The sequence below is a fragment of the Macrotis lagotis genome, chromosome 1, assembly GCF_037893015.1.
Source record: "Macrotis lagotis isolate mMagLag1 chromosome 1, bilby.v1.9.chrom.fasta, whole genome shotgun sequence".
NCBI lineage: Eukaryota > Metazoa > Chordata > Mammalia > Peramelemorphia > Peramelidae > Macrotis > Macrotis lagotis.
The window spans coordinates 707,079,388-707,099,958 of NC_133658.1; the positions used below are offsets into that span (position 1 = coordinate 707,079,388).

The following is a 20,571-nucleotide window of genomic DNA, read 5'->3' on the forward strand; positions in this document are numbered from 1 at the left end:
GTGGAAAATGAGAAAATTGCCTTTGTGTTACTCAGAACTAAAGACATTTGGGTCAGTTTTCTGTCCCTTGTAATAATACTATCTATGCTCTTTCTGTTTCATTTTTTTAGAGGTTTCTTAAAAATTGATCCCAAGTGCTTTTAAAATTATTGCCTCGGGCGCAGATTTTTTTTTAATGTATATTTGGGAAGATCAATTATAGCTGACCAGTCTTATCTTAAGTGACATATTGAGTAGTAAGCTGGTAGGATCAATTGTGGTTCCATTCTCATTAACAGTAAAAATAGGTTACTCTAAGAATAACAACAGATGAGTTCCATTCTATTTGTTCATCCACAAACACTCTGAGTTGATCTGGATCATAGTATATTGGAAAGAATTTTGAACTTGGTTTTAGGAAGGATATGGAAGGTAAGATTTGAAACCTGTCACTCAACTGGAGTTTGTTGATTGATTTACTTAAGATTAAGGTTTGGTTTTTTTTTTCTGACAAAGGCAGTTTCTGAGTCCCTTGGGCCTCCTGGTTTTGTCAGTTTTGGAGGCAGTTTACCCATAATTAAACTCCTCTAAATAATTGCAACAGAAATGTCTTTACTTTTGTAAAGTAACGATAGAGTTTCTATTCAGAATTAGAAGTTTATTTAAATAGACCTGGCTGGGGCAGCTGGGTGGTGCAGTGGATAGAGCACTGGCCCTGGAGTCAGGAGGACCTGAGTTCAAATGTGACCTCAGACACTTAAATAATCACCTAGCTGTGTTATCTTTGGCAAGTCATTTAACCCCTTTGCCTTTCAAAACAAACAAACAAAAAGAAAAAGACTCACATAAATAGACCGGGCTGAAGTGGCTCATGAAGACCCTCATGGAAACTCTCCCTATCCTTATCTTTTTTTCCTAATTTGGGATTACCCTTGTTTAAGTTCCTGGCAATTTGTAAACTAATTGCACACAAATTGCTGATTCTCAATGAAACTGTAAATAGTTGTTTCCTTTTCATTAAAGTATAGGCAATTTCTTTTTTAAAAAAATGATATTTGCTTACTTCACATAGTGCTCTAATAGTATCCCTTCTTGAGGAAAAAAAATCCATAGTCTCAAATTTTGGATTTCTTTCATTTCATGATGTCAAATTAAATATTTCAGCATAAATTTCTTTTTGAAAGTCTGCTTCTGTATTTCATGAGCACTAAAACTTGAAATCATTGGCTCATAGGATTTGGAAGAGACCTTAGATATCATCTAGTCCAAGCACAGATTTTATAGATGAAGAAAGAGGCTCAAAGTTTAAATAATTTGCCTCTGGCCACATTGGGAATGAGCAACAGAGTCAGAATTCACGCCAACATCCTTTTACTCCAAATCTTGTGCTTTCACTAGTTAATCAATACATATTTCTTTTTTTAATTTTATCTTTAATTTATCTAATAAGATAAGCATTTCCATAATATGGTATAATAAAAAATGTTTGCACATGGAATTGCAAATCTACTGTACTAAAACTTGCTATTCCTTTCCAATATACAAGAAAATTATCATGTGAATTTTTTCCTTTTTCTTTCTTCTTCCCTCCCCTCTCTTCCCCCCACCTTACCTGCCCTAGAGATGGCTACTATTAGACACAAATATGAAATTTCTTAAATTACTATGATGTATCAGGTTCTCTTTATGTTATTCTATGAAATTATGTTTCTTGTCACCTTTGAGCATATGATATACTGACAACACTGACAACTCCTTTAAGAGTTTAAGGAGAATCTATGAACAATCTTTCACTTAGCTGTCTTCTGGTTTCATTTACTAAGGATGTCTATACATGTTTTTGTGTGTGTGTGTGTGTGTGTGTGTGTGTGTGTGTGTGTGTGTGTGTGTCTGTGTGTGTGTGTGTGTGTGTGTGGTGGGGGGTTACATTAATTGGATACCAAAAATGAAATGACAGTTTGGGGACAGTCTGAGAAGTGTATGGTTTTTATTATCCCTCGGATATCTACCATCACTGCATCAGAAATTCACAATGAACCATTTTGTGATTTTGTTTGTTTCATCCATTATTGTGGTCAAAATTATTCATCACCTGGTAGTCAAACTTCTGAAACTTTTTCTTGTTCAATCATTTCAATCATGACTACCTCTTCGTGACATCATTTGAGGTGTTTTTTTTTTGGCAAAGTTACTAGAGTGATTTACCATTGCCTTCTCCAGCTCATTTTACAAATGTGGAACTGAGGCAAAGAGAATCAAGTGACTTGCCCAGGATCAGTTTAGTAAGTGTCTAAGGCCAGATTTGACTTTAAGGGCCAGAACTCTATACACTGGGCCATCTAACTGCCTCTGATGATTTTTTACCCTAGCAAATGAAAGAGTGGAGGAATGAGACACTGTACAATCCATTGTTGCTGACAATGGTTTGTGCATGAGAAGTGGTATAAAATAAAATGTCATGAACATGTATAGCTAACACATAGCAAGGTACAATATTGTAGGTGGACAGTCCAAGTGGAGATAGGAACCATTGAGATATTAAAAGAACCAGAGGTAAAAATCAACAATGACTTGAATAGGAAAATTTGTTGAAAATATGCATAAGAAATGAGTAGGACAGAAAAAGCATCAAAATTTGTGTGTGTGTGTGTGTGTGTGTGTGTGTTGTGTGTGTGTTTATGTGTTACATTAGTAGAAGGAATAACTCCAGGAATGAAACCTAATCTAAATCCCATCTAATCCAACCTATCCACTTGCCCCAAATTCCACTTCATTTATGATTAAAAGGGATAGCTAATGCTTGAGGAAATATAATACATCATTGCATGCAAAAATTTAGAACCTTACTAACAATTAAGGAAATGCTAATTAAATCCATTTTAAGGATCATTACATAACCTAGTAAAAATAATAACGAATTTAGAATGCTGCAACTCACACACACATAAACACTTACACACGCACACACACACACACACACACACACACACACACACACACACAAAATTGTCTGTACTCATTGACTTCATAATGCTGGTTTAGGCCCTTTACCTCAAGGAAATGAAGGAAAAGAGAAGGAAAAATAATCAGTGCTATTATCTTCTGGACAGTTTTGAATGCATATGTTCTTTCACTAGACAGAATTTTTTTTAACTAGACCTATGATTTCACTGCTATAGGGATTTCCAGGAAGGAATGCCCTTGCAGATCAGGAGCTGCTCAACATCCTATAGTCTAACAGAACAGATGCATTCACTGATAGATTTAGTAACTTTCCAAGAATTTCATAGCCATTGTCAGAAATGAGACTTGAACACAGGTTTCCTCACTCTGAGGTCTCTTCTAGCCAAAAAAATAAGAGTGGATCCATAATTTCATCAATTCATGAGTTATCTTAGCACAGATCACAGCCCAACCAGGTCAGCTCAGCTATGTGAATTACATCTCTATTCTCCTTGAAGTTCAGTTGGGTGTCCATCTCTCTTGTTAGCAGTCTTGGTTGCTTTTCTCCTGAAACCAAGGAATTATATTTTAGTCATGCATATTCTCAATAACATACTTTGCTCCTGTTCTCCTAAGAAGTTTATCATTGCTTATATATTGTATCTTGTTCACACTTGCCAACTATATGGTGCTCATCTTTAATTCTTCAGAGGCAGATATCACTGCTGTAAAGCAAAAAGACAAAAATGTCTGTATTAAAAAGATAAGAAAGTAAGGAAGCAAAAACTATGACCTACAAAGTTCAATAAAACTGTTGAAATAAGAAACATAATCCAACTCTCAATTCATGGAAAGGTGTATCTGAAATTCTGAGGGTGAGTGGAATTAAAACCTATGGTTTCATGGATATTGAGAATTCCTGAAAATTCATCTTACCAAAGTCAAAACAGTAACTCATTGGCTACTTAGTAGACTTAGAGTCACTGAAGGCTAATGTAACTTGCCTGTGGTCATATAGGTTGTATATGTCAGAGTTGACCTTCAGCTTAGGTCTGCTTGACCAGAAGACCACCACCTCTATTCACTACTTAGCACTGCTTGTCTTTGGGGATAGGGGGAAGGGGGGTGCTACTTTAAAAAAATGAAGTTCAAAATAATACATGTACAATTTTATTTTTTTTAAAGTGTTTGTTCAAGAAGTAAAAAAGAAAATGTGTTATATCTGACCACTCTCCCTCCATGGTCCATCCTCTCCTCCATCACTCACATCCCCCCCTTCCCCCTGTCCCCCCCTTCTTACTCCAGATGCCTATACCCCATTGAGTATATATGTTGTTTCCTCTCCTAGCCACCTCTGATGAGAGCGAAGATTACCTCATTCCCCCTTGCCTTCCTCCCTTCCATATCATTGTAATAGCTCATTGGAATAAAGAAAAATCTTATTATATGAAATATCTTGGCCTATTCCCCTTCTCCTTTTTCTTTCTCCCATTACATTTCCCTTTTTTTCCTATTGACTCCATTTTTTTACACCATATTTTATCTTCAAATTCAGCTTTCTCCTGTGTTTCAACTACAAAAGCTCCCTCTACCTGCTCTATTAACTGAGAAGGTTCATATGAGTATTATCAGTGTCATTTTTCTATGCAGGAATACCTGTCCAGGACCATAGGGCCAGGTGGATGCTGGGCCTAAGGGGTGGTATGGGGGCTCAGGGCCTATTGGCCCCAGGACCAGGGATCTGTCTGCTGTGCCACTCAGCGACCCTACAGCAGAGTCAGAGTGAAAGGAGAGAGAAAATATAGTACATGGTAGTGGAGAAATAAGAAAGGAGGGAGTTGCGATCAGCAATGGCAACGGTGCAAAAATATGGAAGTAACTTTGGTGATGGACTTAGCATAAGGAATGTGAGCCACCCACAACAGAGTTGTTGGTGTTGGAACAAAGACTCAAGCACATTTTTTTACTATTATTATTTTGGGGCTGGGTGCAGGGCAAATGGGGCTGGGTGGCCTGCCTGGGACCGCATAGCAGGGTGATCGTTGGGTGTCTGAGGCCAGATTTGGACCCCGGTGCTCCTGGCTCAAGGGCCAATGCTCTGTCCGCCACCCAGCCACCCCTACTATTATTACTATTTTACTTTATTTTGGGTCTTTTTTTCTTTTTTTGTTTTTTGCAAGGAAGTGGGGTTCAGATGGCTTGCATGTCACATGGCTGGTGATTGTTGGGTGTATGGGGTTGGATGTGGGCTCTGGTGCTCATGGCTCTAGGGCTGGTGCTCCATCCATCGCACCACCTGGCCATACCTACAATTATTACTATTATTTTTTTAATTTTAATTTTTTCTCTCCCCTTTACTTTATCACTCAAGTGAGTCTATATTTAAAGGGAAGGGGGTATTTCATCTACTCTTAAACAAGAATATTTTATTAATGTATAAAAAACATTATTTGTACAAAAAGAATAAATATTAAATAAAAAAATAAAAATAAAAAAATAAAGTGTTTGTTCATAATAAAAAAAAAAAGAGATTAGCCTAACATCTTCCCTTGTAAAACTCTTTAAAGGCTCTTTGACCAATTTTTTTTTTATGTCTAGCACTTGGCACATTGTAGACACTTGTTAAATGTTAATTGATTGATAGTCTAGGGCTTACATAAATTTTCATAGCAGATATTTCACTACTGAGAAAAAGAAAAAATCCTAGCCATATCTTTTTATTTTTAGGATTTTGCAAGGCAAATGGGGTTAAGTGGCTTGCCCAAGGCCACACAGCTAGGTAATTATTAAGTGTCTGAGGCCATATTTGAACTCAGGTACCTGACTCCAGGGCCAGTGCTCTATCCATTGTGCCACCTAAGCCACCCCAGCCATATCTCTTTTAGTCATACCTTTAAAATATATAACTTGGTATACAGAGTTGTTTGGTTTTAAGGAAAGCTTCGTTAATTTGAATGACAAATCCGGATGGTATCCTTTTGACCTAAAATTATGACTTTTGGAAGGTGAATTATTTGGTTTCTATATATATAGATAAAAATAAGAGTTTGTGTGTCCTTGACCCTTATAGATTATATATGCTCTTTGTTTACAGTGTTTTCTAAAGATTAAACCAAAGCTTTATACATTTTTTGAAGCTAAGGAAGCTTGTCATACCTATGGTGGTACTCTTCCTTCAGTCCTGAGCCAGAGTGAACAAGGTAAGATAATGAATAAAAGCAAATTGTCTAAACTTTTTTATGACTTGAAACCCTTTGGTAATATGGGAAGGGTAATCCTTTTCAGAATTTTGTTTTTCAATGCAAAAATTACAAAGGAAACCAATAATAGCACTTTATTTTTAGCTTACTTGTCTTGAATATTGTCTTGAAATAGAATTGTCAGAGTATATATTTTTTAAAGCTCACAAAACCTAAGTTAAGAACCTCTCAAGTGGAAACCAGATCTGCTTAGAATATGACTGATAGAGATAATGGGAAGCATAGCAGAATAATAACAAGAGAAAGCAGTGAGAAAAATGGTAGAAACAGCCTATAATATCAGTGAAGTTCTATTGGGTAACTATTGTTCAGATCCTAAACAAAGTAAAAATCTAGATGGCACTTAAGGATTTTATGTTTTTTTGCAAATTTAAAAATTTAGAATTCTAAAAATTTTATAATATTTAGCAGTTTATAATATGTTTTGTGTTGTATATAATTCTGTATAGTATAGAATTATATATAACACATGAACAATCTGTGCCTTAGTACCTGTTGAGTTAGGTAAGAAGTAGGCAAATTTTCACATTTTTAAAATATTTTATTTTGGATAAGTCATAAATTATGAATTATTTTCTTTCCTGACAGACTTTATTACATATTTACTTCCTGATTTGGGAGATAAGATTTGGATCGGTTTGATCAAAAGCACTACAACAAAGATAAGCAAATGGACTGATGATAACAAACTATTGTACACTAACTTCCATCCATTATTGCAGGGGCGGGAACAAAGGATACCAATGAATGTAAGTTTATAGCCTTTCAGAGTGGTTATAATTCTATCAAATACCCAGATTGATCACAAAATATTGTCCCAGGAGCAGAAGACCATACATACTATACATCTCGACTTTCTTTCAACAGTGTTGTAGAATCCTCATTTCCAGGCTTATGTTCCAGTGCAGAGGTTTTTTGGGGGGAGGGGAGCTTGTTATGGCTCCCATTTGTCAATCTGGTGAAGTCTTTGGAAATCTTCCCAGAATCATGATGTTTCAGTATGTTCAACTCTTCATGGCCCCATTTTGGGTTTCCTTGGCAAAGCTCTTGAAATAGTTTGTCATGAACTGATGAGGAAACTGAAACAAAGAGAGAGGGTCTACTGACTTGCCCAGGATCACACAGTTGGCAGCTGTCTGAGGTCAGGAAGTTGAATGAATCCACTGCACCACCTAGCTTTTAGTTGAAAAAAAATTATATTCCAGTTAGGTGGGGAAACATTAAAATTTTTTCCTAAGCAAATTCACAGGCTTTTTATGAATTTGGGCACAAGATTTTACTTAATCTTTTGAAATTTTTGGTTCTGGGCTCAAAGTTCTTTATAGATTTCATGAGACAGAAAATAATTAAGTCATGAGCAATAATTTTCCCTAAGGAATCCCAAGAAGAGGCTCTAAATATGGGCAACAGGGCAGCTAGGTGGCGTAGTGGATAAAGCACCGGCCTTGGAGTCAGGAGTACCTGGGTTCAAGTCTGGTCTCAGACACTTAATAATTACCTAGCTGTGTGGCCTTGGGAAAGCCACTTAACCCCATTTGCCTTGCAAAAACCTAAATAAATAAATAAATAAATATGGGCAACGATAGTATTAGTATCAATTACAGTAGCTACCAACTACTTCTCAAGCCTCCCTCCACATCCTTTACTGTCACTACACACATTTTAAAACTAGCTCCATGGGTAAAGTTTGAGTCTTTTGCCATGGATATTCCAAAAAATGTGGCTTTGAGAGTATTCTAATATTTGCCTTAATATTCCCTACATTAGGATCATTAAACAGTGGAACACCAAGAATTGGTATAAACACATTATAGGAGGTTTGGGTATTCTCTAAAGTTTTATTGAAGTATTTTAAAATTAATTGTGTTTCCTCCCTACTTTGGCGATTCAGTAAGTTTTCTGAATTCAATCAATTTAGTTCTTTGATAAAATACATTAAAACTCCGAAAGTACATGGTCCTGGATTGTGTATCTCTGAAAAGTTAAATTAAACTGTCCTTGATCTTCATCTTTATAATACTTCAATATTATAAATTCGTTGCATTTTTGTTTAGTTTTTTGATGAAGATTCAAACAACCATTGTGCTGTAATGCTCAATCTTCAGAATTCAGCTTTAACTGGAACATGGAATTTAACTTCCTGTAAAGAACAACACAATTTATCTCTGTGTCAGAAATATTCAGGTATGATTTTATTTGTAGCAAATGTTATGCTTGTGAGATAACAGATGTAAGGTAAAGATGAAACTTAGCAGAAGGATTTTGCCACTGAAATGCATAAATGTAGTTTTTATGTAGCTTATTGGTATGATATCCTCATATATTTTTTCACTTTTGTGAAGCAAATTGAGTCATCAAGGCAGATGATTCCAGGATTTGAAATAGTCTAGCCTGAAGAGCTTTCTCTTTTAGGAAATATTATTAAATAAATAGTATTCTAGGACATGTATGATAATGATAACAAAATTAGTCTCCAACTTGAAGATGATAATGGGCGCAGCTAGGTGGCACAGTGGATGGAGCACTGGCCCTGGAATCAGGAGTACCTGAGTTCAAATCCGGCCTCAGACACTTAATAATTATCTAGCTGTGTGGCCTTGGGCAAGTCACTTAACCCCATTGCCTTGTGAAAACCTAAAAAAAAAATTACAATGGAGTAGTCTGAAAACAGAATCTTAACATATATATATATATATATATATATATATACCTTAACATATATATGCCTTTATTCCTTAACTTTTATCCTATCTCTCTCTATATATATGTATACATATATATATATATATATCTTATATATGTAAAACTTTATTTATATATACATATATATTTAAATATATATACTTAACCTTAACTAATACCTTTCTTCCCCAGTCAGTATCCCTTTATAGAGTTAAACTGACAACCATTTTTCATATTTCTTTAGCTGCTCTTCACAAGTCTTCTGAGACTATCTCAGTGGTCTGAGTGGGCCCTCCTATCTTGGGTTTATCCTTTCAGAAGCAGTAGTCAGAAATAAAAGTTCATGTAATCCCTTTCATTCTTTGTAATGGCAAGATAGCTACTTATTTAAAAATGTGAACAAATTATTATGAGTACTGTGGTTCCATCACTATCCTAAGCATTAAAGAAAATACAAAAATTAGGCAGACAAGATATAGGTAGATCATGCATATATATGTATATGTGTGCATATATGTATAGATGTGTGCATATGTGTGTGTATTTATAGATACAGATTGTTTCCTCATCTGTAAAAATGAGCTTAAGAAAAAAAAAATGGCAAGCCATTCCAGTATCTTTGTCGAGAAAACCCCAAATGGGGTCACAAAGAGTCAGACATGACTGAAGTGAATGAATAACAACAATCCTGATTTATAATATGGGAAATGAGTTGCAAAAGGCTTGATGAGCAAATAGAGGTTGGTTAAACTGTGCTTATTACTTCTCTACATAAATGTTGTGCTATCATATATACATACATAGATATAGATATATAGATAGATAGATAGATATATATATATATATATATCATGTACTTGGAGATGGGTTGAAGGCCACTTGTTGTTAATTATCTAGAGAAAAAGCACTCAAACTGTGTGTCTATCTCTGTATTTGAAGATGATTACAGAGCATTAACCTTAAAGTATTAACCTTTTTCATTGGACTTGATCAAATATGGTTCCTAAATTTTTTTTAAAAGTTGGATAAAATGCAGAACAATATGTGATCCATAGCCAATCCCTTTCTCTTAAGAACTTCTTGAGTCTCTGGGAAAGGGGAAGAGGATTAAGTTCACAATTTACCTGGGTCCCAGTTTCAATTCCAGGACCCCTCCTTGGTCTCCAATCCCAGGCACCCTGGCTTCACTTGCCTTCCCTTCTGGGCTGACTGGCTACAACATTTTCCAAGAATCTTTACTTCAGGGTCAGCATGGCTCATACTCACACTCCCAGGTCTGACAGGAATTGCCTTCTTCACCTAAAACTGAGGTTAAAGAAAACAAACTGAAATACTCCCCAGTCCTAGGGCCTAAAAGGAGAGAAGAGAAAATGTATGCTCTTTCTCAATTTAATTCATAGCACCTTAACTATGGTTGAACTATGAATGATTATCATCATTTGGACACAGCAAGAAAGAATATACAAAATTGAGAGACTTTCAGTCTCTCAATGTTAAAGATGCAGGCTGTTTCAACTATGAAGAAGGCACCTACTGCCAGCTATGTGTCAAAATAAGAGAGTTGTTTTTTTTCCCTAAGCAGAGTGCCTTCATGGTAAGAAATCTGAGATGGCACAGTGGGTGTCAGACCTGAGTTCAAATCCAGTTTCAGATACTTACTAATTGTGTGATCTCTTTTAACCTCAGTTTCCTTGTCTATGAATTGAAGAGGCTAGACTAAATTATCTACTTCTTTGCTTCCTTTAAGATTTAAATTCCATAACCCAATGACAATTTAAGGACACTCTAGCTATATGTTGTTGTTTTCATTCTTTGTTCAATCGTGTCTAACTTTTCATAAGCCTGTTTAGGGGTTTCTTGGCAAAGATATTTGAGTCATATGCCATTTCCTTCTCCAGCTCATTTGACAGATGAAGAAACTGAGTAAAACATGGTTATGTGACTTGTCCAGGGTCACACAGATTATACGTGTCTGAGGTCAAATTTGAACCCAGGAAGATGAGTCTTCTGGACTCCAGGCCTATTCACTGGGTCACCAAGTGACCACAAACAAATACAGACCATAAACTTCTGACTTCAAGTGCAGTGCCCAATCCACTACATTTTTGGGAACATCCATCTTCTGACTTGTACAATGGCTTTTTCCTGGTTTTTGGTCTTCACTCATCTTATTCAACCAGACCTCTCCCTATTGTGGGATACGCTACGTGGAACTGAGTAAGAGTACAAAAAAATCAAGTAAAAGTTGTCACTATATTATACTATCTCGCTTCTCTGGTATCACCATGGAAATGTAAACCTGGACTCTCTCCCATAGATACGCCAGTCACACTAGCAGAAGAGAAAGAGGCTTGCTTTCCCCACATATGCCCATACCTGCTTCCGCACTGACACGCAATGGAAACAGAAAAGTGGTGTAAGAATCAGATTACAGTCTGAAGAGGGCAACAAATCACCTTCTTATCCTTTATGAACTGCCTCCCCACTTCATCAAATGTCAAAAGATTAACTCTATTGTAAGACAAACATTATTTATCAAGAAAATGTGGATACCCAACACCCCACTAATTATGCCACCTTCTAATCTAAATAGCAGTAAAATAGATATCTGAGAACAGATTTCCAACATGCTTTCCAAAAGGTTTTGTGGTTCCTTTTATTCACAAAGAGGACAATGAGATTTAACAGGAGGCAGAGCGGATAAAGAGAAATGGAACTTCATCATGTAACCAGAGCAACCTTAAACTGTCTCCGAATTATAGAATTTAGATCATGAAGGAGTCATAGGAATAGATCTTGTAGTCCAGTCCCTTCATTTCCTAAACAAGGAAACTGAGTTTGAAAGAGATGGATTTACCCAAGGCAGATATCTGATTCCAAAGCCAAGTTTCATAGTGCTTCTATAAAAGAAGTCCAGACCAAGCTGACCTTGGATTTACTTAGACCCTAGTTCACATCTGCTTAATACTTTCATTAGCCATACAGCTCTGGAAAAGTCCCTTTACCTTCCTCAGTTTCCCATTTCCTCATCTGTAAGATGAAAATAATAATGATATCTACCTTACACAATTATTTTGGGGATCAAATGACATATCATTTGTGGGGTGTAGCCAAGATGGTGACAAGAGAAGAGCCTCTCTTAGGTGCTCTCTCTCAAAACTTATAAAATAAGTACTCCAACTAAATTTTCTAGAGACAGAACCCACAGAGGGATCCAATGAGGCAGTTCTCCAGCCCAAGTTAACCTGGAAAATAGTGGAAAGGCTCAGCTCCACGGGATTGGAGGCGTAGCCCCCCAGAGTGAAGGAACTTCAGCCTCCCAGAGGCAACCCCAAGGCACCTGGGAGCTGCAGTTCATGGCAACAGGGGCAGTTTCCTGACCTACACCCCAGGAAGCACCGGGCACAACTTGGAAGATCAGCAGGGAGCCCTCTGCCAGAGCATTCAGCGAGCAGCATGGCCACCTGGCCACCACAGCCCAGATCCAGGAACGGGAAACAGGCAGAGTTGGTAAGGAACCCCCAGGTAATGGAGCCTTGAGTGCTGAGCTGACCCAAGGTAGGGGAGTGGAAAGAGACTTCCGAGGTCTGTCCTCTGTACCGGGAACAAGACTCTGGGGTTCTGACTACATTCAGATCCTGATTGCAGTCTAGGACCCCCATAGAACAGCAGGCCCCCCCCCACCTCAGTCCCATGGGAGAGGAGTGTGCTTGTGGTCATTCACAGACCATGAGGGAAGACAGAGCTTCACACACTGAGATCCTTGTGGGGGTGTCCCAATACTACTCAAAAGCTCAGAAAGCACCCCAAGACCAGACATAAGCTAGGGAAATGAGTAAACAGAGGAAAAAAGAGGAACACAATTGAGAAATACATTGTCTATGATCCCAAGAAGAATCAAAATACTCAATCTGAAGATGAGAAAGTACAAGCTCCTGCATCTAAAGACTCCAAGAAAAACAGAATTTTGGTTCAGGCTATGACAGAGCTCAAAAAAAGATGTTGAAAATCAAGTAAGGGAGATAGAAGAAAAAAATGGGAAAAGAAATTAGAGAGATGCAAGAAAAACATGAAAATGAAGTCAGCAGCTTAGTCAAAGAGATCCAAAAAAAAAAAATGCTGAAGAAAATAACATTAAAAACCAGCTTATGTCAAATGGATAAAACAGTTCAAAAAGTTATTGAGGAGAAGAATGCTTCAAAAAGCAGAATTGGCCAGATGGAAAAAAGAGATAAGAAAGTTCTCTGAGGAAAACAAATCCTTCAGATTTGGAATGGAGCTGAAAGAAGCTGCTGATTTTATGAGAAGTCAAGACAATACTTTAAAACCTAAAGAATGAAAAAATAGAAGAAAATGTGAAACATCTCATTGAAACAAACAACTGATCTGGAAAACAGATTCAGAAAGATAATTTAAAAATTATTGTGATACCTGAAAGTCATGATCAGGAAAAGAGCCTTGACATCATTTTTATTTTTTTTTTTTATTTTTAGGGGTTTGTTTTGGCAATGCCATGGGATTAAGTGGCTTGCCCAAGGCCACACAGCTAGGTAATTATTAAGTGTTTGAGGCCAAATTTGAACTCAGGTACTCCTGACTCTGGGGCCAGTGCTCTATCCACTGCGCCACCTAGCTGCCCCCCCCCCCCCGTGACATCATTTTTAAAGAATTCCTACAGGAAAATTACCCAGATATCCTAGAAGCAGAGGGAAAAATAGAAATTGAGAGAATCCGCCAATCTCCCCAAGAAAGAGAACCAAAAAAAAACAACCCCCAGGAATATTATAGCCAAGTTCCAGAACCCCCAAGTCAAAGAGAAAATATTACAAGCAGCCAGAAGGACACAATTCAAATATCGTTGAGCTACAGCCAGGATCACACAGGACTTAGCAGCAACTACATTAAAGGCTCGTAGGGCTTGGAATATAATATTTTGGAAGACAAAAGAGCTTGGAATGCAACCAAAAATCAACTGCCCAGCAAAACTGAACATCCTCTTCCAGGGAAAAAGATAGACTTTCAATGAACCAAGGGAATTTCAAATGTTTCTGTTAAAATGGTCAGAGCTGAATAGAAAGTTTGATCTTCAAATACAGGACTCAGGTGAAGCATAGAAAGTGGAGGAGAAGGGTAAAATATGAGGGACTTGATGTCGATGATGATGATAAACTGCATGTATTCCTGCATAGAAAAAATGATGCTGAGCTTTTTTTTTTTTTTTTTTTTTTTTTAGTTTTTGCTAGGCAATGGGGTTAAGTGTTAAGTGTCTTGCCCAAGGCCACATAGCTAGGTAATTTTTAAGTGTCTGAGGCTGGATTTGGACTCAGGTACTCCTGACTCCAGGGCCAGTGCTCTATCCACTGTGCCACCTAGCCACCCCTAGAAAGAGCTTTTATAGATGAAGCACAGGAGAGAATTGAATTTGAAGATATAATGTAAAAATGGAGTCAATGGCTAAAAGGGAAATGTAATGGGAGTGAGAGAAAGGAGAGGTAGAATAGGCTAAGATATTTCATATAATAAGATTTTTTTATTACAATGAGCTATTGCAATGATATGGAAGGGGGAAGGCAAGGGGAAATGAGGGAACCTTCTCTCTTATCAGAGGCAGCTCAGAGAGGAAACAGCATACATATATATACTCAATGGGGTATAGACATCTGGAGTAAGAAGGAGAGAAGGGGGACAGGGGGAAGGGAGGGATGTGAGTGATGGAGGAGAGAGTGGACTGTGGGGGAGAATGGTCAGATATAACACATTTTCTTTTTTACCTCTTGCATGGGGCTGGAATTGGATGGTCTATCTAGGACAACAGGGACAGGTGGCTGCTGGGCCTTAGGGGGTGGTATGTGTGCTCTGGGCCTTTTGGCCCCAGGACTGGTGATCAGTCTGCTGCACCACTCAGCTACCCTACAGCACACTTAAGAAAAGGGATAGAGTGAAAGAAGAGAGAAAATATAGTATATAGTAGTAGGGAAGTATGAATGGAGGGAGTTATGATCAGCAACGGCAATGGTAGAAAAATATGGAAGTAGCTTTTGTGATGGACTTATCCTAAAGAATGTGATCCACCCACGACAGAGCTGGTGGTGTTGGAACACAGACTGAAGCACATTTATTATTATTATTATTACTATTATTATTATTATTATTATTATTATTACTATTATTGGGGGGTTGCAGAACGGAGGGGTTGGGTGGCATGCCCAGGGTCGCACAGCTGGGTGATGATGGTTGGGTGTCTGAGGCTGGATTTGGACCCAGGTGCTCCTGACTCCAGGGCCGGCGCTCTGTCCACTGTGCCACCTGGCCACCCCTGGTATTATCATTATTATTATTATTATTATTAATCATTTTATTTTGTTTTTGTTTTTGCAGGGCAATAGGGCTGGGGTGGCTTGCCCAGGGTCACACAGCTGGGTGATTGTTGGGTGTCTGGGGCCAGATTTGGGCTCAGATGCTCCTGACTCCAGGGCCGGTGCTCCATCCACTGTGCCACCTAGCTTCCCCTATTATTATTATTTTTTAATTTTAATTTTAATTTTTTCCTCTTTATTGCTCATGAGGGCCTACATTTGGGGGGGTAGGGGTATTATATGTACTCTTAAACAAGAATATTTTAGTAACATAAAAAAATCATTTGTACAAAAAATCCTTAAAGCAATATATAAATGCAATTATTTAACTTTTTTTATTATTTTTGAAGTCATTAACTGCTTGTCCCACAATTTGATAATGATGCCTTCCATTCCATACACATACCAAAAAGCAAAAACTGAAACATAACCTTAACAGATGACTTTGAAAATCTGTTAATAAGTGCTCTTTTCTAATGTGAACTTTGAAATGAAAAGAGTGTCTATCCTTTGAGGAATTAAGCAGGTTGTCAGTGCCAGTGTGGAGAGAACACTTGATATAGCCTCTCCCAATAAAGCAATTCAAAAAATAGAAGTAGTTGACATTGACCTTGAGCAACTATCTGATTTCAAGTCACTTCTCTATTTTGTTAAGGATTTACATATTGCACAGAAAACATTAGATCTGATAAATGGAGTTTTCCTTTATTTTCAGAAAATAAATGTTCTTTGTCAATCATTTTACTTATTCACTAAAAGTGACTTCTTTTTCATTCTTATACCCCTGCTCCAAAATCTCCTCATACACTCTTATTGGGGTGGGAATATTGTAACTGAGCCCTTCATGACCAGTATTTCAAAAAATAAATAGCAACTACCTAGGATTTTCAAATGATTTATTTTTATTTTTGACATACAGAAATTCAAGACAATCATATGCTGCCAAACATCTCTAGAGTTCTAAAGTATCAAAACTATTCATACAAAATAATCCAGAAAGCAATGACTTGGTACGAAGCCCTGACAGAGTGCCAAAAAGAGGGGATGCAGTTAGTGAGCATTACAGATCCTTATCAACAAGCTTTCCTTACTGTGCAAACTGTTCTTAATAATTTTCCATTATGGATTGGACTCTCAAGCCAAGATGTAAGTATTCTTCTTGACTCTATATAGGAATTGTGTGAATGTTTTGTTTTCAGAAGTATTTTCTAAATGAAAGCCTAAACTTATCCACAAGGACCAGAATTTTATTCTAATACCATAAATCACTAATAAATAAGCATTTATAATATGCTAGACACTAGATATTATATTTTTGTTATTATTGTTTGTCTTTCATTCTCGAAGAAGACCATGACATGACATCATGGAAATGAAGCCGTAACATGCAAGTGAATTGGATTTAAGTGAAGAAGGATTATGCTGAGGCACTAGCCTCACTTTCTCTCAAGGAGCCATCATGGTCCAGTGGCCAAACATGGATCAGGACAACTAGAGATGGTGTATAAATACAAAGAAGAGCAAAATGTTGTGTTTGCTGTTGTCCTTGCTCTCAAGGGGCTCACAGTGTGATGGGAAAGACATGCAAACAACTCCATACAAATAAATTATATACAGGATATGTTGGAGATAATCAATAGAGAGAAGGTACTGGGATTAAATTGGGCAGGAAAGAGAAAGACCTTTTTAGAGAAGACAAGATTTTAACTGGGACTTGAAGCCAGGAAAGAGGTGGGGGAAAGTGGTGGGATAGTGGTGAAAGTGAAGAAAGAGAGAGACTCTAAGTAGCAATTGTTTTACCACCAATGAGTAGAACTATAGTCCTGTTCCCACAGTAGGGGAGGGAAATCTCTAGTAACCACCTAGCATGTTTGTGTTTTGTTTTGTTTTATTTTTTATAATTGTGCTTAAGACTTGAGATGGATAGAAACCAAGAACTAGGGAAGTTCTCTACAATCCGGACACAGAAAAGTTAATGAGAACAGATCCTGGGATCACAGATTTAGAGCTAAGACTCCATAAGTCATATAGTTAACCCTTTTATTTTAGAAATTAGAAAATTGAGGCCCAGGTTGGTAACAGGATTTATGCATAGGTAGTGTCAGAGTCATAATCTGAATCTGGGACCTCTCACTCCAAATCTTCCTACTGTACCAAGTTCCTTTCCTGGGAAAGAGAAAATAGAAAACATTGCTGAAATTTATTGAGTAGGAGAGCAATATGGAGAGATCTATATTTACAGCCATTTCAATAATAATATTAATAATAGCTGATATTTATATGGCACTATGTGATAGGTCCTTTTCCAAGCAAGCACTTTACAATTGTAATCTCATTTGATTTTCACAACAACTTTGGGAGATAGATAGTATTATCCTCCCCATTTTATAGTCTAGGAAACTGAGACAAACAAAAATTAAATGACTTGCCCAGGATCACACAATTAATAGTGTTTGAGAGCAGATTTGAATGTAGATCTTCCTGATTCCATGTCTGTCATTTCTGGATGGATGACTTGTAAAAGTTCTATGAACTATGGACTAGAATGAGAAGTGATTTGAGTCAAGGAGTTCAATTTAGGATGTTATTGAGATAGGTCATATGAGATGTGATAAAGAACTGAACAAAGATAGTGACTTAAATAAAGAGACAGATTTCAGAGATGTTGCAGAAGTAGAATAGAAAAGATTTAGCAACTAAGTGGATTTAGTGAGAATGAGAAGTTAAGGAGAGTACTGAGTTTAAGAACCTGGATGACTCGAAGAGTGGTTGTGCCATTCACAGAAATAGGGTTATTTGGAAAATTGGTCAGTTTCAAATGACCAATGAGTTTTGCAAGACTATATGGTTCCATGGGTCATCCTCATAATAGCCCCTGGAATCATAAATCCTTGGGAATTGATGAAATCACCAAAAACAAAATAGGTAGAGAGAGAAAAGAAGAAAACCAGAAGAGAAGCTTCTTTTAAGAGACATGAATATGGATAATAAACCAGCAAAAAAAGATCTTATTATAAATTATCTTCTCTCTTGGTATTCAATGACTTCAGTCACCTTCATGACTCATCCTTATGAAGATGACCTTGCAGCTTCTTCAACTTAGGCGAGGAAGACTTCCCTTTGAGTCCCAACCAAGACTTGGTAACCCTGGGAAAGCTACTTAATTTTTCTTAGCCTCAGTTTTCCTATAAAATGGGACTAATAATCTCTATAGCACTTATCTTACAGGATTATCATTGGGATAAAAAGAACTGATGTATTTATAAACACTATATAGATGACTTGTTGAAGTTACTATAATCTAAATCTATATCTCCATTCAAAACCTCAACTTGGGTCCCTTTTTCATATTTCTAATTGCCTACTGGATATATCTTCCAATATGTTCATCAGCTCTTCAAAAAACTAAATTTTTCTCCTCTCCTCAAATAGCAACAAGAAATTACATCACCCCTCTTTCTGCTGATGGCAGCCCTATCTTATCAAACTTTAAAGACCTCTAACCTCAGAATGGTCTTATACTCCTTTTTAATTAACCTTTACTCTACCCAAGCACTCTATTACCAACTCCTGTCACTTCTGTCTGCAATATTTTCACATTCATCCCCTCCTCCCACTTTCTACTGCAAACTCTCAAGAAAAAATATAATCTAGCAGCATTTGGCATCAGACAAAACTCGAGTTTGAATTTTGCCTCTAAGGCAGGTAAATTACTTTCTCTTCTCTATCTTAACATCTCTCAAAGGGTTCAGTTATATAGAAAGTGCTTTATAGATGTTTAAGCAAGAAACAAATGCCTTAAAACCAGATTACTGCTTCATTAGTCTTTCTCCCCTCCAAATCATCTTTCACACGACTGCCTAAGTGATCTTTCCAATAAACTATTCTTTTCATATCACTTCTTTATTTTAAAACATTCAGTGGTTCCCCATCCCTTTCAATCCTGGAATGTAAAGCCTTCCACAGCCTGTTTAAAACCTACCTCTACAAGATCATCCTGCACTATCTTCCTTCTCGTTCTCTACCCAATAAATCTTGAATGCCTTCCCTCCCTATTCTCATCTTGTCCTTTTTGGTTGCTGTGCCTTTGCACATGGTTCCCATTCTTGGAATGGACTTCTCCAACCTTCCTTGCTTCCTGAAGTAACTTTCATTAAGGCCCAATTCAGATACTGCTTCTTCCCTCCCTGAAATCTTCACACAGATACTTGCACTTTCTTTTTACAACCTTTCCTCCATTTCATCATAGTTATTTGAGTCCTTATTTTTCTGTTTCTTCTATTTTCTATATTTTCTATATTATATTATTCTATATATACTATTTAAATATTTCATTTATTGTATTCAGATTAAAATGATAAATTATATGTAAACTCTTTGAAATCAAAGTATTTTTTATTTTTTCTTATTCTGAATTAAGAAATAAAACAAGCATTTCTGTAACATAGTAGAATTGAAAGAAAAAATTATTTTACTCAAAACTGCAAATCAATTATGTCCAACTTACTATTCCTTTTAAATAAATAATAAAGTTATCATGTAACTTTCTTTCCCCCCCTTTTTCTTCACTCCCCCAACCCTACCCTAAAGTTGGTTATCATTAGGCACCAATGTATATTTGTATGAAAATATATATAAAATCATTCTAAACATAAGTCTATTTTTATCAATTCTTTCTCTGGATATAGTGTCTTCCTACAAATGTCTTTTGTAACTAATTTGGGTACTTACAATAGTCAAAATTACTTAATCACTCAAAAATGTTCTTAAAACAATATTGTTGATACTGTACCCAATGTTCTCTTATATCCCCTATGGCAAATTGGCAGTGATTTGCACACAATAAATACTATATAAATGTTTGTTACATGAAAGAATTTGATTTGGAGGGTACAGATGAGTTCCCAGAGTATTGTGTATCATATAAAATGTAACTAATGTGGTATATAGTGAGGAGTGGGGTGAAAGAATGAAGTTTGCACTTAGGATACCCCAATGTCATTGTATTATGACTGTAAAATCATTCATCCAATCACCAGTGGAAATTCATACTTATTTAAAAAGCCTTTCTGTGGATGTCCCCAAATCTATATTGTATTCCTTGTCCAAAGAGTTAGACCTGAAACACCACAATGATGTCCTTTATAAATATACATTTTGAATGGCTAGGTGGCATAGTAGATAGAGCACCAGCCCTGGAATCAGTACCTGAGTTCAAATCCAGCATCAGACACTTAATAATTACCTAGCTGTGTGACCTTGGGCAAGCCACTTAATCCCATTGCCTTGCAAATATATATATATACTTTTGTTTCTGCGTATTTTTGAAAAGGATATTGGTAAAGGGATCT

The 20,571-nt window shown here is 36.8% G+C and overlaps 1 protein-coding gene across 2 annotated transcripts in view; it reads left to right on the top strand.

Moving 5' to 3' along the window:
• Window positions 1-20,571, top strand: part of LY75 (lymphocyte antigen 75) — a 198,705-nt gene that overhangs the window by 81,492 nt on the left and 96,642 nt on the right. For both annotated transcript variants that reach the window (XM_074215876.1, XM_074215878.1), the window contains exons 22-25: window positions 6,017-6,122; window positions 6,771-6,931; window positions 8,237-8,366; window positions 16,140-16,366. In XM_074215876.1, the coding sequence (XP_074071977.1) occupies window positions 6,017-6,122; window positions 6,771-6,931; window positions 8,237-8,366; window positions 16,140-16,366 (624 nt within the window). The remainder of the gene's footprint in view (window positions 1-6,016; window positions 6,123-6,770; window positions 6,932-8,236; window positions 8,367-16,139; window positions 16,367-20,571) is intronic.